The 21,725-nt window shown below is 58.6% G+C and overlaps 1 protein-coding gene and 1 long non-coding RNA gene across 8 annotated transcripts in view; one reads left to right on the plus strand and one right to left on the minus strand.

The window, feature by feature from the left end:
- Nucleotides 1-19,423, minus strand: part of LOC141568081 (uncharacterized) — a 33,893-nt gene extending 14,470 nt beyond the window's left edge. Inside the window, exons 1-4 of one of the 2 annotated variants that reach the window (XR_012491087.2) lie at nucleotides 19,128-19,423; nucleotides 18,103-18,416; nucleotides 13,312-13,424; nucleotides 7,859-8,010 (exon numbers count right to left, since the gene is read on the minus strand). This is a non-coding gene — a long non-coding RNA (uncharacterized LOC141568081). Of the gene's footprint in view, nucleotides 1-7,858; nucleotides 8,011-13,311; nucleotides 13,425-18,102; nucleotides 18,417-18,788; nucleotides 19,005-19,127 lie in introns of those variants that run through there. The other variant, XR_016018296.1, reaches the window with a different exon arrangement.
- The window catches only part of RASGRF1 (Ras protein specific guanine nucleotide releasing factor 1), a 63,686-nt gene that overhangs the window by 19,448 nt on the left and 22,513 nt on the right, over nucleotides 1-21,725 (plus strand). For all 6 annotated transcript variants that reach the window (XR_016018294.1, XR_016018295.1, XM_074317374.2 and 3 more), the window contains exons 4-13: nucleotides 1,720-1,812; nucleotides 4,138-4,391; nucleotides 8,833-8,912; nucleotides 10,191-10,384; nucleotides 10,626-10,735; nucleotides 14,250-14,368; nucleotides 16,007-16,167; nucleotides 19,019-19,082; nucleotides 19,418-19,554; nucleotides 20,783-20,865. Coding sequence is in view for 4 of the 6 variants with exons in the window: in XM_074317374.2 (XP_074173475.2) it covers nucleotides 1,720-1,812; nucleotides 4,138-4,391; nucleotides 8,833-8,912; nucleotides 10,191-10,384; nucleotides 10,626-10,735; nucleotides 14,250-14,368; nucleotides 16,007-16,167; nucleotides 19,019-19,082; nucleotides 19,418-19,554; nucleotides 20,783-20,865 (1,295 nt within the window). In the remaining 2 variants the exon portion in view is untranslated. The remainder of the gene's footprint in view (nucleotides 1-1,719; nucleotides 1,813-4,137; nucleotides 4,392-8,832; nucleotides 8,913-10,190; nucleotides 10,385-10,625; nucleotides 10,736-14,249; nucleotides 14,369-16,006; nucleotides 16,168-19,018; nucleotides 19,083-19,417; nucleotides 19,555-20,782; nucleotides 20,866-21,725) is intronic.

Raw genomic sequence — 21,725 nt, forward strand, 5'->3', positions numbered from 1 at the left:
CTGGCAAAGACAGTGACCGGCATGGAGGCGACAACGTCAGGCCCACAGTGGGGGTGTTGCCTGGGCATTTCCCGTCTCTGCGCTCTCCAGGAGTGTGTGTGTGTCTGTGTGTGTGTGTGTGTGTGTGTGTGTGTGTGTGTGTCCCTCAGCCCTTGATCAAAGAATCCGCCTTTATTTCAATGTGCAAATGCTCTCAGAGAGTCAGAAAGGGGGGGAGCACCCAAGCATGTGGGCACTGAGTATTTCTCGCTCAGATATTTTCAGCCCCTCTTCAAGTACCACCGGGTAATTTTAGCAACCCTGGGAGCAGAGAGCCGTCACTGTTCCATTTTGCTTTCAAAGTGCTCCTTTCGCTCAATTGTGAGAGCCCATTCATGCTGCGGCTCAGCGAGTGGCCTTGGGGGGACAAAGCCGCGTGCTCTGAAGAGGGAGCAGTGGCTTTGCGGCCGTGTTTGCAGGTTCCCCGGAGCTGCTATCTTTAGATGTGTGGGGCTCAGTGCCCGCGGTGTTTCCTGTGCTGGAGCACTTTGTTGTTCTGGGCTTGTTGTTAATTCACTTACTAGTGCAGCCAACAAGTGTGTGTTGAGTGCCCAGCCCCATGCCAGGCACAGAAGGATGTTAATGGATGTGGCAGCCACTGCCCTCCCCCCACAGAGCTCACAGCAAAGATGGAGACGACACAGGCCACACGGCACCCGAGCATTTGAGGCAGAGTCTGCAGTGCCAGCAGAGCCCCAGTGAAGGGCGCCCAGCAAAGACGTGCAGACTCGGGGTGGTGGGCAGGGGCCCCCAGGCAGGACGCAGCCCTGGCCTCTCCACCCGAGGAGCACCAGGGCCCCGGCTCTGCCGACCTCCCCAATCCCCAAATCAGGCAGATGGAAATTTTCACAGTAGCTCGAATGTTCGTTCCTGAGGCTGTCCCATCTTCCAGGCCAGCAGTCTCTAGGCTGTGCCCCAAAGGGGGCTCCAAGTCACAGCTGCCCGGGGGGTGGGGACAGACAGCCACACTCGTGGGCTACGTCCCAGCCACTTGCGACCTCCTGTGACAGGCTGCGCTTCCATATTGTTGGCTTGAAAAAATACAGGGATTCCCAAGTGGCCATCAGTAGACGAATGGACAGCAAAACATTGACGGACCTGGAGGACGTTATTCCGAGCGAAACAAGCCAGTTACAAAAAGACAAATACTGATTCCACTCAGATGGGGTCGTGGAGGGAGTCAGATCCTTAGAGACAGAAAGTGCAGGGTGATTTCCGAGGGCAGGGGAAGGAGTGGGGAGGCTAATGGGGCAGCGCTTCTCTTGGGAAGATGAGAAAGTTCTGGATTGATGGTGGGGACGGCCGCACAACAAGGTACTAACCACTGAGCTTTGCACCTAAAACTGGCTAAAATGGTAAACTTCACGTTATGTACATTTTACCACAATAAAAACCCACAAATAAAGGCGCAATGGTTGGGGAGGAGGGAGGAGAACCCCGGATATACAGAGGTGCCTGCAGCCCCGACAGTGGAGCGGCCTTGTCCAAGGTGCCTGAGAGCCAGGCGGACAGGACCCCACCCAGTGCGCACTCACAGACGTCTGGGTCACCGATGGCCCACGGAGCGAGGGACCTGAGCGGCAGTGCCCGGCTCCCGGGGAGGAAGCGGCAGGGCACCCCCACCACGCGGTGCCTGCGGCTGGCTCCCCTCGGTGCAGCTGACCTGTGTTTCTGTCGCAGATCGCATCCCTGCTCAAGGACAATGAGCGCATCCAGTCCACCCAGACCGTCACCCCCAATGACGAGGACAGTGACATCAAGAAAATTAAGAAGGTTTGTACCATCATTCTGGGCTGCACAACCGCCCCAGCCCCTGCAGAGAACCTCCTGACACAGCCCAGGGAATGGCAGTGTCCACCTCCGGGCCCACTGCCCCAGGGCATACCACCCTCACCTCAGCTCCCAACAGAACCTCCGGCCCCCGACCCCTGGAGAGCGCCCTGTCAGGCCATCTCTTCTGGTTGTCCCGGTGAGGAAGGTGGCTCAGCCCATTTCACAGATAAGAAAACTGAGGCTCCAAGAGAGGAAGGACAAGAACCCAGGCCGTGGGACTCAGCTGAGAGCTTTCCTCACAATGCCAGGGGCCTTGACCAGACCCCCGACTCCCCCCACGGCCAGGCCACCTCCCAAGGTCACGCCCATGCATGATCCCTTACTGTTATGCAAACACTTCCTCACCACTGTCCCCTCCGGTTCCCAGCAGACCTCAGCATAAGTCCCCACAGTTGCTGCCACTGGTTTTGCCTTGTTTAGAGTCCAGAGGGATAGATATGTCAGAAGGTACCGGGAATCCGCCCAGTGGCCAGGGTACTGACCAGCACCCTGGGCCACCCCCTGGGGGGTGCAGAGGGAAAGCACATGCTTCGTGTTTGCAGCTTGCCCGACTTGAGCTGGGGAGCCTGACTCACCCTAAGAAAAACAAGTGCAAACAGACAACCCCACTTGCTAAGAGGGCAAAGGGGCCCCAATGCCACCCAGACCAGAAACTGCAGGCTGGCACCCCACAGGCCAAGTGCAGCCTCTCGGCGGGTTTGGATTTCTGGGCCCACACATTGTTTTTCTTTTTCTTTTTCATTTGTTGCCCGTGCTTTAAAAGCTAAACATTTCACATAAGAATCTAGATTTCTGGTTTCTCAAAACTAGAAATAGCTACCATTCATTAAGCAATTTCCATGTGCCAAAACTATTCTAGGAGCTTCAGTGCAGATGAATTCGGTCCTAACTACAAACCAAACCCTCTGAGGTTTTCTTATCTGCATCTCACACATGGGGAACTGAGGGACAGAGAGGCAAAGTGACTCACCCCGGTCACACAGCTAAGTGTTTGCAGAGCGACCTTTAAAACCTGGACACCAAGCTCCACAGCACACATCCTCGGTCCCCAGGACTCACCACATCCTAGAGAAGTAGAAGGTCCCGCAGCCCCGGGCCCTCCACCCACCCAGTGGGCCTAGAGGTGGTGCAGCCCCCACCCAGCCGGCTTCATACATGTATAGGAGCTGCCAGGCACCCGCGGACACTGGGATTTGCCCCCCAGGTCTGAACCAATCCCCAAAAGGCAGGCCCCACTGGCCCCATTTTGAGAAGCCATTCTGGCCAGGAATTTAGTTAAGTACCAGCTGAAACCATCGTCCTTCCCTCTATTTTCACCCTCCCGGGGCCTCAGAGCAAGGGTGCTCCCTCGTCAGAATGCCTTCCTGTCTTCAGAGACCCGACGGAGCTCGGGCCTGGCCGCTCCTCTCCAGGGTGACCCGCGGGTGGCCGGCGGGCCTGACCTGGTGTGAGACCCCTGGGTGCCCAGCCCCATCCAGGCACCAGCCGGCTCCCCCGCCCCGGGTCCCCCCTGTGAGGACCGGAGCTTGCACCAGCTCAGCGCAGGGATGGCAGGGAGCTCGGTGGCACGTGGTTAGGAGCCTGTGCCTCTCACAACAATTCTGTGCATGTGAACCAAGGCCCTTTCCCAAGTGCCTGTCGACACGAGGCCATGCCAGGCAGCCCGACTCCACAGGCCAGGCGGCAGCATGAGGCCCAGCCACAAGATCAACTCGTTTGCCATCTTCTGTCCAATTTGATAATTGCCCTCTCCCCAGACGGGCTGTGATGGAAACTTCTGGGCTCTCAGGCCAGTGACTGGAGCAGAAGAGGCGTGAGCCGTGCCCAGCACAGCCTGGCACCCTCTGTCCTCACCCACCTCCCATTCCGAGGCTGGGGCCACACTCTCCCCCTTCAGACAAGTTTCTAAAGCAGCCTGGGGGTGGGCGTGGGGGGGCTTGTTAACACGCAGGGGCTGGGGGCCTGGGGCTCTGCATTCCTGCCCTGCTGTGCTGACCGCCCACGGATACCACCTTGAGTCCAGCATCACCTCAGCCCGAGTGTGCAGGTGGGAAAACGGGCTCAGAGGGACCCAACGCCTTGCGGGCACCTTGTGGGCACCTTGCGGGCACCTTGCGGGCACCTTGCGGGCGCAGGACGCGGCCTGGTCGTCGGCCGAGGTCTGCGCTCTGGCCCCTCATGCCCAGCGCAGGGGACATGAGGCAGCCGCGCTCCCCGGCCCCGGGGCGCCACCTGACGGCCCTGCCCGCTGTGCTGTGCGCGCAGGTGCAGAGCTTCCTGCGGGGCTGGCTGTGCCGGCGCAAGTGGAAGACCATCATCCAGGACTACATCCGCTCGCCGCACGCCGACAGCATGCGCAAGCGCAACCAGGTGGTGTTCAGCATGCTGGAGGCCGAGGCCGAGTACGTGCAGCAGCTGCACATCCTGGTCAACAACTTCCTGCGCCCGCTGCGCATGGCCGCCAGCTCCAAGAAGCCCCCCATCACGCACGACGACGTCAGCAGCATCTTCCTCAACAGGTGAGCAGCCCCAGGCGGCCCCACCCCGGGGCCTGGGCCACGGCGCGGCGGGGGGGACTCGGCGGTGCAGACCCCTAGTCTGACCTATGCCCCCATCTAGTCCCCACCAAGCGCAGATGAGGAAACTGAGGCCCAGAGACGAAGGAAGTTGCCCGAGGTAACGTGGCTGGAAGCCACGCCCCCCAACGATTGTGGGGCCAGGGCAGGAGTGCAAACGGAGGACCACACAGTGTGTGTCTAGAGGGCAGTTCTCAGCAGCTGCAGTTTCGCTCCCTCCCGCCGCTCCCCCCCCCCCCCCAGGGATATTTGGCAACGTTTGGCGACATTTCTGATTGTGAAAACTTGGCTGGGTTTGAGGCGGGGGGGGGGGGGGGGGGGGGGGGGGGGGCCGCCCCCCCCTCCTCAAATCTCTGGGGAGAAGCCAGGCATGCTATTAAATGTGCTACAGAGCCCGGGACAGGCCCCACCACAAAAATTATTCCACCCAAAATGTCAGCAGTGCCCAGGTTGAAACCCTGGTTTAAATGTTAAGAGTTATAAACGAAGCTACAAAAAGCTAAGAACTAGGTTCCACCCTTCTGGCCTGACGTCATGATGACCTGGCGGTCAGCTGCCAATGTAGATTCTTAGGCCCCTTCCAGGGGGCTCTGCACCACTCGATGCAAGTGCTTCATAAAATCAGCCGCTTCTCCTAGGCGGTGACTGGGCATGAACACAGGGCTGGCGGTGTCAGTGGAGCTGAGCTGACCTGCTCTTCTGCTGTCAACCTTTGCTTTAAAGGATTTTCCTAGGAAGTGGTTTAAATACATTAGCTTTTTGGTGGTTAATATAACTGAGCAAACGAGATAAAAGTAACTAAACTGAGTGCTGTTCACTCTCAAGTCTCACAAGCCGATCTCTGTGCCCCTACATGTTCGTGCAACGGTATTTCCTTTAAAATGGTCACCATTCAGTCATTTCACTCATTCCAACCAGCCTTCGAGGCCCACGGCATGGCTGCCGGAGACCCAGGGTCCCCTTCGCTGTGCCCCCCTCTCCCCCTCTTCTGCCCATGTGGTGGTGAGTTTGAGGGGCCTGTGGGAAGCCCGGGAGGAAATGGGAGGCAGCAGACGTGGGTTATAGTGGGTCTGACGCCCTGGAGAGAGATGCAGCTCAAGAGGCTACAAGTCATGGGACAGCACAGGGCTGACACCAAAGACGGGGATGAGGCATCAGAGTGCGGGGACAGCGAGGGGTGCAGGGGAGCGGCTTCTGGCCTCAGAAAAGGCCGGGGAGAAGCAGTGCACAGACAGGTGGCCGTCTCGGAGCCAAGTCCCTGCCAGGCCCGTGCGAGGCCTGTTTCCCCTTCTCTACCAGGGCCCATGTCATCAGTCTCATGATCCTTGTCACAATAGTGGCAGCCTGAACAAGTCTGAAGCCTTCCAGAATATGGACTCTAGCGGTCCACGGAAACCCCTGACCCAGGAATGGTGCCTCCTCTTACAGGGGTAACAGTAAAGGCCCACATCCAAATACAAGTCTAAAGTGGAGGGAAACTGCCCAAGTCACCGCATCGCCCAGCATTACTCGGTTACCAAAACCAGACACTGTGATCATAGATACAAAATAGCATCAAATTGAATCCATAAACATGAAAATGATACTCGCTCACAACCGAGTAGAATTGAGCTCAGGAATCCAAGGCTGGTTCAACACCAAAAGTCCATCTGTGTGTTTTACTGTATTTTCCTACTGTATTAAGTAAGAAAAACCTGTAATGGCTCAGGGATGCATCACATGCTCTGGCTTCCCTCCTCCCCCACCAGGGTGGGGGTGGGGAGAACTAGAAAATGACAGCCTGGGGGTCACCCCACCTCCCCGTGTGGTTGTCGGGTACAGGTACAGCGTAAGCTTCACTATCTTAACCCCGTTTTGCAGGAGCATGAAGGACAGCGAAGGTTATTTTTTCGTTAGCCCCAGCTGGCAACGTGCAGGTGTGCATGCAAGGACCACACCACAGTAAGGGGTCGCTTTGTGGGACCTGCTCTGTGCCAGGCTCCCTGTCGGCACGTGGCTGCGGGGTTTCCAATCCTCAGAAACGCCTCCCGAGGCTGGCACAGGGGCTGAGAGAGGTGACGGGATGTGCTCGAGGGCACACAGCGACCCGGGAGGGCTGCGGCCTGAAGGCCTGTGCTTCCCGTTAAACCCGGTCCTCCTCGGGCCGCACCCGCGCCCAGGCTCCTTACAGCGGGGGTCGGGCCTGCATGGCCCCTGCCGCGCATGTGGGCCCAGCCTTCCCACGCACCGTGAAAGTGCTGTGGATGTGAGCCCCTGGCTCTCCCTCCTGCGGCCACAGCACAGTCTGGTATCACGTGTGAGCCAAAGGCAGAGGCTGCAGGCCCCCCTTCTAATGAGAAGGCATTTCCCCAAACCTGAGGCTAATGTGGTGATTTCCTTTGCTGGGGCTCATTAAAAGAGGTCCCTGGAAAGAGAGAGGACTCCCTCCAGGTTGGCTGGGGATAGGTTACCTGTGTGCTTCTCGAATGGGAGGTGGCAGCCTTGTTTAGCCAAGACGATGAGCTTACAGACGTGGACCATTTCCCTGCATAAAAGCCAGGCCCAGTGACACGTGCTGGGAACAGGTGGTTTGTATCGTGAAGCCCACTCTGATTGGCAGTGGGTCGAGAAGGACGAGGCCAAGTGGCGGGGCCTGCTACCAGCAATTCATGTCTGCATGGGCTGGGGTGAGGAGGGACGGGCGTTTGCACCCGTGAGGAGAAACTGGCCACAGGCAGCGGGCCTGGCTCCGCCTGTCTACCTGGCACTGGCCTTGGGCAGGTCACGCCCGTTCCCACGTGTAATGCAGGGTCTCAGCTCCCGCTCCCCGCACAAGAACGCAGGGTATGGTGAGGCCTAAAAGGAACACCCACGGAGCCATACATAGGGGAGTCATACCACTATAGTCTCGATGGCGGCTGGTCGAGACACAAAAGCAAACATCTGCCAGTACCCCAACGCAGGGTCTTCCCGCATCCGTCTCACTAGCAGCCGGGCGAGACACAGGAAGTAGGATCCACACGATCCATATCCGCCATCCACTTGCTAACTGCACTTGTCAGCCATGATCCGCCGTCTGCCTCTCTGCCAACCAGCCAACCCCCGAACGCAGCCACGGCAGCTATGTCAGTGGCCAATGGCTAACTGGTAACAACTGGTGGCCACCCAGCCACAGCGGAGGGCCATCTGATAACCGAGCCAGCACCTTTCCACGTGAGGCCAAGAGCCTGAAAACTGCTCTCTGGGGCTCTGTCCCCACACCACGTGTGTCCCTGGAACACTCGTACCACCCAGCTTTCCACCCGCCATCCATCTGTTCACTCCACATCTTTTCTCGGATGTCACATCCCAGACCACCTCCCGTGCCACGTGTCACCACTGGCTTATGCTCCCAGGTTGTTCCCTCCCAGGGGCCCTTTTGGAGCACTCACCACATGTAAATGTTGATTTCGTTAGTGCCTGGGTGCTCCGCTGGACCACAAACGCTCTGTGGACAGATGCAGGCCCAGAGAGCACAGCTGCACCAGCTGTTAACTGCACAATTCAGGGACTCCAGTCACAAAGCCTGGCGATCAGCAGACTTCTGCGAAAGGCCAGAGAGGAAATGCTTTAGACCTCATGGGCCACAGTCTCATCAGACCTCAGCAGCCAATCCATAGCCCACTGAGTTCCAATACAGCTCTCCTTAGGGACACGAAAATGGGAGTTGCACAGAATTTTCACATGTCATGAAATAGTCCTTTGATTTTTTTCAACCATTTAAAAATGTAAAATCCTTCTAAGCTTGCAGGCTGTGCAGAAACAGAGAGTGGGCCAGCACGCTGATGGGAGGGTTCCGTGTCACACAGATGTCACTCACCCAAAATATGCTGTACATTTAATGTAATTCCCATCAAAGTAGTCTCACAAAATGATTTGAAAGTTTGACTGATGGAATAAATATGTCTGATTAGATAATAATGTTCTGAAAAGAGAACAGTGAAAGAAATGTTCCCTGCTTACAATTAGAAGGTAAAGGTTTATAAATATATTAGAAACAGTGAAATATACCTATAGACTATCAAAATAAAATAGTCAAAAAACAGACGTAAAGATGTATGAAAATTTAGTAACTGCAATGGAAGCCTCGCAGCTGGTGCATCTGACAAACGGCACCGGGCAGCTGGCGAGCCAAACTGGGGAAGGCTTACGTTTATATCCCTCATTCACATCTTACTCCAGAGTAAACTCGAGTTAAGTATTTACATGTCAAACGGAAACAGGAACGCACCGTGTTTCCCTGAAAATAAGACCTATCAGCTCTAATGCGTTTTTTGGAGCAAAAATGACTGTCAGACCCAGCTCCGCGGGACCTGGGGGAGAGGCAGGCACCCCCGCCACATCTCACCCCTGCCTTTTCTTCCAGCGAGACCATCATGTTTCTGCACCAGATTTTCTACCAGGGGCTCAAGGCACGCATCTCCAGCTGGCCCACGCTGGTGCTGGGTGAGTCCCCCGCCCCTCCTGCCCCACCCGCACCCCCGCCTTCGAGGCCCCTCTCCAGTCTGGCAGCACTTCGTCCTTCCACAGTGAAACACAGTGGCCCCTGAAAAACCCACAGGATCCCTCAGCGGGAGCCGAATAGGAAAGACCAGTTGGCAGAAGCTCTATTTCTAGGAGAAAGTGATATGTTTTTAGTTCCTTATCTGCCTTTCACTTTTAAAAATAATATCTATGTACCCATCTGAGAAAATTTGAGAATCCAGGAAAGTAGAGAACATTTAAAAATATGCACCATAGTTCTGCCTCCCAAAGACACCACTGTAAACTCCTGGGTGTTTTCTTCCAGTTTTTCGTTATGTGTAGATGGGGGCATTCTTTTCTTACTTGACATAATCGTAAACATACTGAAGATAGAATTTGAATCTTGCTGTGGGTAGTTTTTTTTTTTTTAACTTCACATTCTAGTGTGTTTTCTCCCGCTGAAAGCGTGCTCACTCGCTGCTGTACAATGCTCCCGAGCCCGCGCGTGTGGGCTTGTCAGGGAGGTTGCTGTGGGTCCAGCCCATCCCCTCGAGAGCGGAAGGGCAGGTTTGAGAGTCCAGGGCTGGGGCCCCACCTCCATGAACCAGGGGTGCAGAGCTGGGACTTCTGGAAGGTCAAGGACAGAGGCTCAGGAGGGTGTGTCCCAGGGCAGGAAGACCTGGGATGCGAGTGTGCTTCCAGGCCACCCACGCACGGACTGGCCCTTGTGAGCTCAGCTGGGTGGCTGACACAGGGGGGGACACTCTGGAAGGGGCCTCGTGGGGAGCCATCAGCATTACGCCGTTGGGGGGTCTGGGCAGAGGGGAGTGGGGCTGCGATACAGTTACAAGCAGGGCTTCAGCTGACCCCACGAAGCTCGGGATGCCCCTGTGTGAGGCAGGGGGCGGCCTTTACGCCCCCCCCGGCCCACCATTGGGTGGGGTGTGACTTGTGCAAGGCAGCTTCCGTTGGCTCGGAGCAGCAGTGCCTGGCAGGGGACGACCCCGCTGGGAGCCCGGCAGCTGGGGAGACAGTGGCTGGGTCCTCGGGGTGCCGGCACGGCACAGCACAGCACCCACCACACCTCCTCTCTGACGCCCAATCTACGTGTCAGACCAGACGGCCCCATCTCTCCAGACCTGAGTCTGCTGTCCCAGCCCGGGCAGCCGTGCCAGGCTGTGTGGGGCCTGCGCCTGGCCCTGGCCCGGCCTCGCGGGGCGGGGAGCAGCCCGGCCGCCCGCTGAGCCCCCCTCCTTACAGCCGACCTGTTCGACATCCTGCTGCCCATGCTCAACATCTACCAGGAGTTCGTGCGGAACCACCAGTACAGCCTGCAGATCCTGGCCCACTGCAAGCAGAACCGCGACTTTGACAAGCTGCTGAAGCACTACGAGGCGAAGCCCGACTGCGAGGAGCGGACGCTGGAGACCTTCCTCACCTACCCCATGTTCCAGGTGGGGGCCGGGGAGGGGGCCAGTCCCGGAGGGGGGCCTGCTCTGGGCTGCCTGGAGGACGGGGTCAGGGCCGCCGCCCGGCACAGGCCTGTCCCTCCGCCAAGCAGGAAGCCGGGGGGGGGGGGGGGGGGGGGGACACCTCCGTCAGGGGCCCTGCCTCCTGCAGGTGTCCTCGGACTTGGGAACCGCTGCCAATGCTGCTCTGTCCCTGTCCCTGTCCCTGTCCCTGTCCCCGCCACAGATCCCCAGGTACATCCTGACGCTGCACGAGCTCCTGGCCCACACTCCCCACGAGCACGTCGAGCGCAACAGCCTGGACTACGCCAAGTCCAAGCTGGAGGAGCTGTCCAGGTGAGCCGGCTGCGGCCCCACCGGGCGACAGGCCCGGGCCAAGGATGCTCCAGACGGTGCCGCTCATGTACGGGGTGGGATTCCGGGGGACCCACCCGCGGAGGATCCTGTCCCCCGGATTCCAGCTCAAGCCCACGTGAGCACTGGGGGGAGGGCACAGGCGGAGCCCGAGGAAGGGCCCTGGGCACTCACGTTGGCCCATCTCCCCTGCTCCCCAGTGTCAGTGTGTAAAAGCCTGTAGCTACAGGAGCCCCGAGGGGACCCGGGGGACGGGCCCTCATGTGCCCAGGGCTCCAGTCAACGCAGGCCAGGCGGTGGGTAGACGGGCCCTCACGTCAGGCCCAGAAGCCCAGGCCAGCTTCCTCGCAAGGGCGGAAGCAGGGACCAGCGGGGACCCGGGGCCGTGCCGCCGATGCCAGGCCGCAGTGACGGTGATGCTAGGGGCTGAGGAGGAGGCTTAGACTGCGCGTGTTTGGAAGGTGCAGTTCTGATGGATGAGACGGGAGACAGGAGATGGCTCAGGGTGAGCCCGAGATTGTGGCTGAGCAAAGGAGGGTGCGTTTCACTGAGAGAGAAAAGTGCAGGGGCTGCTCCTGCTTCGCTGGAGTTTCCTGAGGTGTCTTGACCTGGAGATGGACCACATGGAGGAGGTGACACACCGGGAGGAGGGGTTCGAGTCTGGACTTTAGGGGAGGAGACTCTCGGTGTCATCAGCTCAGATGGTGTTTCAAATCACAAGCTGGTGAGGTCACCGAGGGAGTGAGTTTAGGCAGAAACGAGATGGGCGCTAGGGCTGAGCCCGTGGAGGCCACGAGAAGGCCCCGGCCTCATACTCAGAGACGGGCTGTCAGAGCTTCAAGGGAGCGTCAGCCCCGCTCCCAGCGCTGCCGAACACTCAGTGCCCGAAACGGCCTCTGGGGTTCCCACGGGCTCAGAGAGAATGACCGGGGCGAGGCGGTCATCAGGACGTGATTGGGGCGGGGGTCCCACAGGCCTGCCATGCCCCGGGCAGCCAAATCCTACACACCCTTCCCAAAGCAGAGTTGGGACCCAGTGAGGCAGCCAGGCTCCTGTCACTGCCAGATGCTTATCCCGGGCAGGTGGCACACGGCTGCCAAACTCTTTGGCTAAAGTCCCTGACTCCCTTTCCCAGGGCCCTGGTGTGCCTCCTGCTCTCCCATTCCCCCTCCCCCTCCAACATCACCTGCATGTGGACTTGGACCCACACAGAGGAGGGCTTCCTGTTGCTATGACATCTCTCCCTCCCCCGGGGGCTGAGGAGAGCCCCCCAGCCCAGGGGGGGCTCACACAACCACTCCCCTGCTGCGCTCAAACACTCTTCCTGGGGCTGGCTTTTTCCCAGCTCGGCCCTCTGCCCCCCATTTCTGCCAAACCCCCATTTCCTGTGCTCACTGGTAAGTAACTGGCTTTCTCCTCAGGCCCTGGACTTGAGCTGCCTCCCCAGAGCCCCGAGCTGCGTATGCAGCGTGGGACCCCACACCAACCCCAGCCTGGGGTCGGCCCCGTCCCGACGGGCAGTTACACACGTCTACCAAAAACTCCTGCTGCTGCTGCAGAATCCCCCCTTTGATTTTGACCAAACGCACCCCCTCACCCAGTCCCCACCCTCATCAAGAGAAATGGGGCTGACTGTCCTTGGCCACTTCCAGAATTGAACCCCATCCAGGGAATGCACACACACCCTAGATTCCTGGGCCTGGCCTTCCACAGAGCATTCTTGTGGGGGAGGGGGCCTGAGGCCCTGAGGGAAAGACCATATGTCGAGGCCCCAGTCTGATAACTAACACAGCCGTGGTAACGGGAGTATGAGCAGCACCTTTTCAAGCACCTGTCATCGGCCAGGCAGAGGGTTGGCACGTAAGATACACGGTATTAACCCTCACCGCAGTATTTCCCAGATGGGGAAACTGAGGACCACGGTGGTAGAGTGACCGCCTCACCATCAGGCTGACTCCTTCAACCACAAACCCACCTGTACCAGTGTCATCGCACCTTACAACTCCTTACTGGGGTTGAAATAGAGAGAAGTTTGCAAGCTTCGTGGCAGAAGTTCACGGACAACTAAAAATATGTGAGGCATTGGAATTTCTTAGAGTAGCCGGGGTACTTGCCAAGACCTTCACCGAACAATCCCCAACTCCCCCTCCCCAACACATCAAGGCTCTTAGCAAAGTCCCCAACTGGTTCTTTTCCCACCAAAGGTACAGTGGTACCTTGGTTTTCGAACGTCTCCGTTGACAAACATTTCAGTTTACAAACGCCGTAAATTTTATGGATCTATGGTATCATTAGATAGTAAAATTCATGGTAAATTTGCGGTTTTGGGGGTTGATTTTAAAGGTCTGGAACAGATTAATCCATCTTGCATTGCTTTGTATGGGGAAACTGCGCCTGTTTCCAGAACAGGTTACGTTCGAAAACCCAGGTACCGCTTCGTAGTTCTGAAAAGCAGGTAAATGCTGCCACCTCGTGGGCAAGCGTGGTGTTGCAGCCCGCAGAAAGGGGACGGATAGGACAGTGGTCTGTATTTTCAGATGGGGGGGCTAGTGTGTCACCTTCTGTCGCAGACTGCCGGGATTACAAAAGTCACTGACGGCAGTGCTCCCTGAGCCAGATGCATTGCCACGTCCTCTGAAAATAAGCCATTCCGGTGCCCATTGAGGTAGCCCTGTAACAACACACAGGAGGAAGAAACAGAATTACTAAGGCTCTGACAGGAGCAGATGGGGGTATTTTCCTACACCACGCACACAAAATTGTCCCACTACTTTCCTCAGTCTCCTGGGAATCCTTCAAGGCTCTTAGCAAAGTCCCCAATTCACGTTGGCATTTCCCACCTACGGTATTGCTAAAAAGCAAGTAAATGCTGCCACCTCGTGGACACGCATGGTGTTGCAGCGGGCAGAACAGGAATAAGACCATGGTCTAGTATAGCTTCAGCGAGCGGGCTGGCTGTGTCAGCGTCCCTCCCAGATGTCCCAGAGCGGACAGAGGTAACTGCCGTCGGTCCTCCCTGAGCCGGCTGTACTGCCGGGCCTACCAAATAAGCCCATCCAGACCCAGTGTTAGGATGACAACCCTATAAAGAGCTTCCGGGGGAGGAAACAGCGAGTACAAAGGCCCTGAGGCAGGAAAGAGCCTCTGTGCCTGGATGTAGCCCAGGCTGACTGTCGGCTGAGTGACAGGTTAATGAACAAAGGCCGTCTGCTGACTCCCAACCTCCTCGCAATGCTTCCATCTGTCCCCTACATGCTTCAGTCTTTAAATCGGAGAGACCTGCTCCCTAGCTGTGAACTAGTCCACCGGCCTCCTTGGGCTGTCAGACAGATACAATGAGACGCCGACGGCAGTCACGACATGCCTGCTCCACCGCTTTGTCACGGGCTCGTGGGCATCCCGGTGCCGGACCCCCCAAATCTGGCAGGGCCCCGCATCCCCGCCTCTCTGGCGGCGGTGGCTGCCTGTCCCTGACTGCCGTTTCTTGCCCCCGTAGGATAATGCATGATGAAGTGAGCGAGACAGAGAACATCCGGAAAAACCTCGCCATCGAGCGCATGATCACGGAGGGCTGCGAGATCCTCCTGGACACCAGCCAGACCTTCGTGAGGCAAGGTAGGGCCTCCGCACGGCCGCGCCCTGGCCCTGGGGGGCCGGCGCCTTGTGCGATGCCGGCGGTCGGCATGGCTGCTGCAGCGGCCAGCCTGCTGTGAGGGCGCGGGCTGCGGGGGCTGCGACAGCTGCAGGTGGACGCCGGTGTCTGTGCACAGAAGCAAGCGTTGCTGGTGTGCAGTCTCCTGTCCAGACGTGAACATCAGGCTTCCCAGTGGGCTTCTTGTCACGTATTCTATGTCCTAGGAAGCAGTGACGTGTCCTTTTGCGGGAGGCACAGGGGTGCAGGGTGAGGACAGACACGCACCAGCCCCATGAATCACAGCATTTTCAGTGTCGGAGAGGAATCAGCGTGGATCAGTCCCTCGGCCCCGTGGGGAGGCCGTGACCATAGTGGTTCTTCTGGGAAGAATGTTTCCGTCTCCCGTGGCCTCCGCTCACCTGGGGGCAAAGTGGAGAGGGGCGGGTACAGGCTGTGACAGAGGGACTGGCTGCCAACTCAGGGACATTAGAGGCGCAGTGCATTTGCGGGTCACCTGGTTCCGCTCTCACGTTCAGTGGAAAGCTCAGCTTCTGCGTGCATGCCCCAGAGGTCACCCCACTTCAGAGTGGGACCGTCTGATTAGACGAAAGCTTGCCAGCACCTCCCGCTGGCCCATGCAGCTGTCTCTGGCCTCTGCTACCCTTAGCAAGGGGATCGTCACCGTGGAGTTTCTTCTGAGCCCACGTGTGGCCCTGTGACCTGCAGAGCCGAGCCATCTCCCCTGAGCTGCACTGGGCCCAAGCTAGAAATGGCCTGAAGAATTCCTTCTCATGGGGTGGGCAGTGTCCCCACAGACCAGGAATCTACTCCATGGCTCTGAGCGAAAGCAGTGACCTGGAGATGAAACGGGGGCCTGGCAAGCCCTTTCTCACTTGTTCAGTCAGGCAGCCAACACTGATGCCTGCCCTTCTGGGCTTCCAGGGGCACCCAGAGAACAGACCCACACCCCTGAAGTGGACTGTGCAGGGAGGCCGTGAGGACACCATGCAGGAAAGGGGTCCGGGCCGTAGTGGGTGTAGGCAGCTGGCAGAGTGGCCGGAGCAGGAGCAGGCAGTCAGGGAGGGCTTCCCCAGGAGGCAGCACTGGGGGCCGACTTCACAGGTACATAGATGTGTTAGGGCTGGGGACCTGCTCTGCCAGTGATGGCTTCAGGCGCTGGGCTGAGGGTGGGGCTCGTGCCACACAGCCTGCCCGACGGAGGGGTGCCGTCCACCACGCCACAGCTGCATGTGGCAGCAGGTGCCCTTGGACCTTGCTAATGCCCCTTTGAGCAGAGCCAGCCCCGCACTTGTTCAGCCCCTGCCACCCTCAGACCCCCAGCCTGCATTCTTCTCACCACAGGGTTCATGCCCTCACTTCCTGCCTGGGGGGGTCATTCCCCACCCCTGTCCCTGCCACCTGGCCCTGCAGAGGGGCTGGAGGGCGTGTCCCGGGTGCAGGTTTGCGAGAGGGACTGAGAACCAGGATCCGCTGGTTCCTAGTTCAGTCCCACAGCCACCTCAGCGCCCCTGAGGCCGGAGGCTCGCCCTGCAGCTGGGTCAGTCGGGGTCTCTCTCCTCTGCCCGCCGGCTCCCTGAGGGTCTCTCCTCCGCCCGCAGGCTCCCTCATCCAGGTGCCCATGTCCGAGAAGGGCAAGATCACCCGGGGGCGGCTGGGGTCTCTGTCCCTGAAGAAGGAGGGCGAGCGGCAGTGCTTCCTGTTCTCCAAGCACCTCATCATCTGCACCAGAGGCTCCGGCGGGAAGCTCCATCTGACCAAGGTGGGGCTGCGCGGGAGGGGCCGCAGGGGGTGGGGGGGGCAGGCAGGCCCTAACCCACGTGGGCAAGAGGGCAGGGACGGGTGTCACGCACGAGCCTAGCTGCCTAGAATGGCTGGTGTTGTGCTGAGAGCTCACGGAGGTGGGAAGGTGAGTGTCAACACCCCAGGGGCTCCCCCTCGGGCCCGGAGCCGGGGCAGAGCCGCCAGAGAGCGCGACAGGCCCCTACAAGGCCTGCGTGTGTATGCTTGTACGTGCGCACGCACATGCACGTGTGGGGGGAGGGCGCTATGGCACCGGGCTGGGTGAAGGCCACAGCAGCACCCACAGCCTCTCTCTCTCTTCTCCCACCAAAAGGAGCCCAGACAGAGCCCCTCCCAGCGCCCTCTCAGAGCTCACCCCACAGCAGGGGGGCCCTACGCAGGGCAGGCAATGCTTGCGGGCTGCTGGCTGCTCACACAGGCGGCCCCACGAGACCCCACACAGTTACCTGGTCCATCCCTAAAGGCAGGAGGGAATAAGTACCTCGAAGCCCCTCCTGCTTCCTCATTGACCCCAGGGCCTTGGCTCATGCCGTCCCCTCATGGGCTCAGCCTCTTCCCCCAGGCAGACCTCCTTCGTGTCCCTCACAGCCTGTGAAACAGCCCCTGCTGTGCCGCTTAGCCCAGAATCTCCAGAATCTCCTGACAGCACATGGGAAGACCCTCCTCGTGTCCAGCCCAGTCCCTCGTCTGTAAACGGGTGACTGTCCTCACAGGCGCAGGCAGGAGCACGGAGACCCACTCGGCACAGCAGGAAGCACTTGATGATTGGAAACTCGCTTCTGCGGATTTCAAATCTGAGCACCGGTGGCCTGGATAGGCCAGAGGTGCCCGTAATGAGGCCACAGCTCCCGGGAGCCGTCCCTCCAGGCCTCCGGCAGAGCAGATAGGAGGTGGCTCCGGGGAGCACGGTGCCCACGCTGTCGTGTTGGCACAGTAGCTGCTTGGCTGCGCATGGGGACACTGATGTACAAACATCTAGGACTCCAGTGTCAGCCACGTTGTGTCAAGCAAAGCTTCACTCGGCATTAGACCTGCGGTCTCTGCTGTGAAAGGCTCGTCCACACCGGGGGACAGTGGCGGGCAGCCTCTTGCTCTGAAAGCCCGGAAGTGCATGTTTTAATGTTTGTGCATTTTGCCTAATTTGAGTTTGGGGAAGAACATGGAAACACCTCTCAGATTCCAGCCACTTGCCAGTCAGTGGATGACCTCAGTCAAGAGGCATGAGCTTACCGAGCCTCGGTTTACTTATCTGCCAAGTGGGATGAGAACACCTGCTCAGGGGAGGTCTGTGAGGACCAAGTGAGGGAGCGTGCAAAGCATGAAGCCCAGTGAAGTGACAGTGTGGTTGTGACAGCAGCAGGCCGTCGTACACTGATGACATGGGCCAGGCACCACCCCAAACACTTCAGGTGTATTTCATTCCTACGACAACCCCTGAGGCAGAGACTATCACCCTCCCCATTCTATGGATAAGGCAACTGAGACGTCTGGAAGCCAGCAAGGGGCAGAGCTGGGATTGGAGCCAGAGTCTGCACTCTTAAACCATAAACTAGAATTCAGACCACTTCTCTAAATACCGCAGTTGGAAGTAGAAGGCCCTAAGTCCCTGCCCAAGGGAGCACGCTACAAAGCCACAAGATTTAAAACGACCAGTAAGAGAACATCAGGGCTGGATGGGGCTCCCAAGGTTATCAAGCCCAGTGACATCGCTGGGCAGTCGAGGCCCAGCAAGGCTTGGGGGTCACCCAGGGCCACACAGAGCAAACCGAGACGCACAGGCAGGATCTGGGGCCCCTCGGCTGCGTCCTTCATTCCCCCGGCCTCCTGGGTGACAGCCGCCCTGTGAACATTTTCAAATAGAGATCAGCCTATTGTCGTCAGTTATATCACTTACCTGTTGCTGTGTAGCAAATTATTCCCAAACATAGTGGCTTAAAACCAACGTTTATTGCCTCAGTTTCTGTGGGTCAGGAAACCAGGAGCCTGGTGGTTTGGGTCCTCGTAGGCGGCTGCAGACAGGATGGCTGGGGTGTCCCTGCAGGCGACACTGGGGCCGGATCCTTCTCTGCTCGGCTGTGGGCTGGAGGTCTCGGCTCCGCACTTGAGATCTGCCCTCGTGCATGGCAGCTGGCTTCCCCCAGCACCAGCGACTGAGATGAGAGCCAGCGGGAGGCTGCAGTGTCCACTGCTTCACTGTGCAGGGCCCACCTGCGGGGAAGGGAGGAGGAGGCAACCGTCGTTACTGATTTCCCACCACAGTGTCGAGAGGCTCACACCCAGGGATGGCAGGCATTTGCCCAGTAGCCCTAGGAATGGAAACCAGGGCTGACCTGGGGCTGGGATGGGGCCCTGAGGCTCTCAGGCCCGTCCCACTCCTGGGTGACCTTGGGCCAGAACTTAGCCCCCTGCCTTCATTTCCTCGTCTGTATGATCAGAATAACAATACCTGTGCCGGTCTGTAAAATGGGCCTATCTCCCTGTGGTAACAGGAGGGCTTTGGCCCAGAGTGGAGCTTTCAAGCTTCTGTGGATTAGGTAGGGGCGAGAAGAGGCCAGCTCCTGGACCCCCACCCCAGCCGACCTTGAACCTCCTTCGGGAAGGCCACTCGGAGACAGTCCTGTGCGATCCACTTCATTGGACTTCTTAGATCAAGATAAAATCCCTCAAGTTGAAAAACAAAATACCCTCTTGGAACACACACACACACGCACGCACGCACACGTCTACACTCATGCTCACTGTCCAAACCGCCCCCAGCCCCAATATCCTGAGACTCCTAAGCCGGCATGCGCCCCCCTGCTCTTTTTCAGAATGGAGTCGTGTCCCTCATCGACTGCACTTTGCTGGAGGACCCAGAAAGCACGGAGGAAGAAGGTAGGTGTGGAAGCTGCTCACACAGGTACACGTTCGCTCGCTTACCAGGAAAGGCATCCGTGGGGAGGGAGGGAGGATGCTGACAGGTGGGGCCCCTCTCCTGCACGGGGCTCCTCAGGTCCCTTCACTGTCCCTCGTGCTTGTCAGCTGCTTCTGTGCTCCAGGCCTTGGTTCCCCCATCCATGAAGTGGGGCTCCCTCACCTTAGGAAAGAGATAAATGTTCTGAAAGGAGCCGGTAGCCTGGTGCCCGCCCCCGTGGGTGGACCATTACGAGCGTTTCCAGCTCCGAAAGGGCCCTCGCTCATTCTGCTAACTCCTGTTTTGTAACTGGAAGCCAAAGGGCCGGGCCAGGACACAGACCGCCTGGATTTTAAGATTGGGGTGGAGCCGAAGGATGCCCCGCCCTTCACAGTCATCCTGGTGGCCTCGTCCAGGCAGGAGAAGGCAGCGTGGACCAGTGACATCAGCCAGGTGAGCAGCGCACTGTTCCTCCCAGCCAGTGGTCGCTTCATGCCTGAGCTGGCTGGGGTCTGGGGGCAGCTGCAGGGTTCCCATGGAAATGGCAGTGTCCTCCAGGCACAGCCCTCACCGAGGCTGAGCCCAGCCATCCTGTCTGCTTGGCAGAGTCCCCTGGGACACTCGCAAAGTGGGGTCTGGGAACCCCTTGCATTTGGGTCATCCGCTACGGTGATTCTTAAAATTCCAGATTCCTGATCCCCGTAGACAACCCCCCCCCCCCCGGCAAGGGACCTGGGAATCTGCATTTCAGCACATGGTCATTGAAGTGCACAGAAAAGCCTGAGCACCACAACCCACAGATGTGGGACATAGCAGAGCTTTGAGAGGGAGAGCAAGGGCCCCGCAGAGCCCAGCATCCACTGTGTAGACGGGTCTAGCCTCCATTTTTGCCTGCGACAGTGCTCAGGCCGGTCCCCCACTGGGAGCGTGGCCGGTCCCGGGGGCACACACCCTCTCTGCCACTCCCCAGTGATTCTGACCCCCAACAGACACCCTCGAAACCAGCAGATTCTGTGATGTGCCCCCACAGAGCCCCCTACCCCTGTGCCAAGAAGAAACCCTCTCGTGGTAGCAATGTAAAGGCTTGGGGCAGGGAGCAGTGTGAGGGGGAAAGTCACACACACACGGAAACGGTCGGTACTTTTCATTCAAAGCAAACTTTGCGTCTGGAATCTTTTCAGAGGCTGAGCGTAATGTACTGTCATCTGTTCCCCTGGTGCCAGCAGATCTAACAGGGAAAGCCATCGCACCATCAGAGCACAGGCACCATGGTGGGCAGGGGCCGGGGGCCCTGCTGGGCCGGCCTCCCAAGGAGAGTGACCCAGACCACGGCGGGTCTGACCTTGTCCTTGACACTGGACCTCAGAGGTCAGCCAGAGTGGCCAGGGTCAGCCGCTCCTGTTTTGCAAACAACCCAGCGAGGTCGGAGTTACTATCCCCATTTTGCAGGCAGAGAAACAGGCCCAGGGAGGCCAGGGAAGCCCCCAAAACGTCCCCGAGTGGGGGCTGGCTTCCATCCAGCATCCCAGGCGTGCTCTGCGTTGCCCCTGCCAGTGCCCTGGAGGCCTGAGCACCTGTGTCTGGCGGGGCACGCGACCCTCTCACTTGGCAGAGCCCCCGCTGGGCCGAGGCCCAGAATGGAGACCGTGGCTCTGACACCAGGTTCTCGCTCTGATTCCAGTGTGTGGACAACATCCGGTGTAATGGGCTCATGATGAACGCCTTTGAGGAAAACTCCAAGGTCACAGTGCCGCAGATGATTAAGTAAGTGCCCTTAACCTCGTCTGGGCCAGGCCCCTGAGGGCTGCACGGTGACGCAGGGGCGTGGCCGGTCCCGGCCGCCAGCGCTGGGGCTCGAGGATGCTGGGTGTCAGCGCTTTGGCGTTGTTTGTTTTGAGCTAATGTGCTAATGTCTATTTGGATGTTGGCTTTTGCTTGGTAGATTTTTGTATTAGGCTACTTAAAATACAACATAAGGGAAATGTATGCCCCTTTTTAAAATAACTGTTGTTCTTTTCCTAATTACAAAATGAGGACACAGAAAAATGCAGGCGTCCAGGGCCAGTGTTTGAGCAACCGCAGCGGGGAGGAGGGCTGGTGTCCTTCTGATACAGCTCTCCGAGCCCCCTCGGCAGGGCAGCCCCTCTCCTCCAGCGTCTGCCCCCCAGCACGTGTGCTCGTCCCCTCCTGCCCCACCTGGGGGCCACTGGCTCCCTGGCCTCCACCCATGGGTGGGTTTTAGTGTATTCACTGTGTTGTGTGAGCATCGCTACTACCTAATATCACAATACTTCCATCACCCCAACAAGAAACCCCGCACCTACTGGCACTCAGCCCCATGCCCCTCGTCCCCCAGTCCCCGGCAGTCGCCACTGCACTGTCTTGTCCGTGAGGTGCCTGTTCTGGACGGTTCCTGTGAACGGAATGGCCTTCCGTGACTGGCCTCTCTCACTGAGCACGGTGCATCCACGTTGCAGTGTGTCCGTGCGCGCGTCCAGGTGTGGCTGGCCCACGTTTTGTTCATCCTCTCGTCCGTTGGTGGACACTGGGGTGCCTTCCACAAGATGGGGTGCTTGGCCATCTGAATGACACAGCCGTGCATACTCGGGCCCACGTGTCTGTGC

The sequence above is a fragment of the Rhinolophus sinicus genome, chromosome 13 (assembly GCF_057876585.1).
Source record: "Rhinolophus sinicus isolate RSI-liver-muscle chromosome 13, RSI-T2T, whole genome shotgun sequence".
Classification (NCBI taxonomy): domain Eukaryota; kingdom Metazoa; phylum Chordata; class Mammalia; order Chiroptera; family Rhinolophidae; genus Rhinolophus; species Rhinolophus sinicus.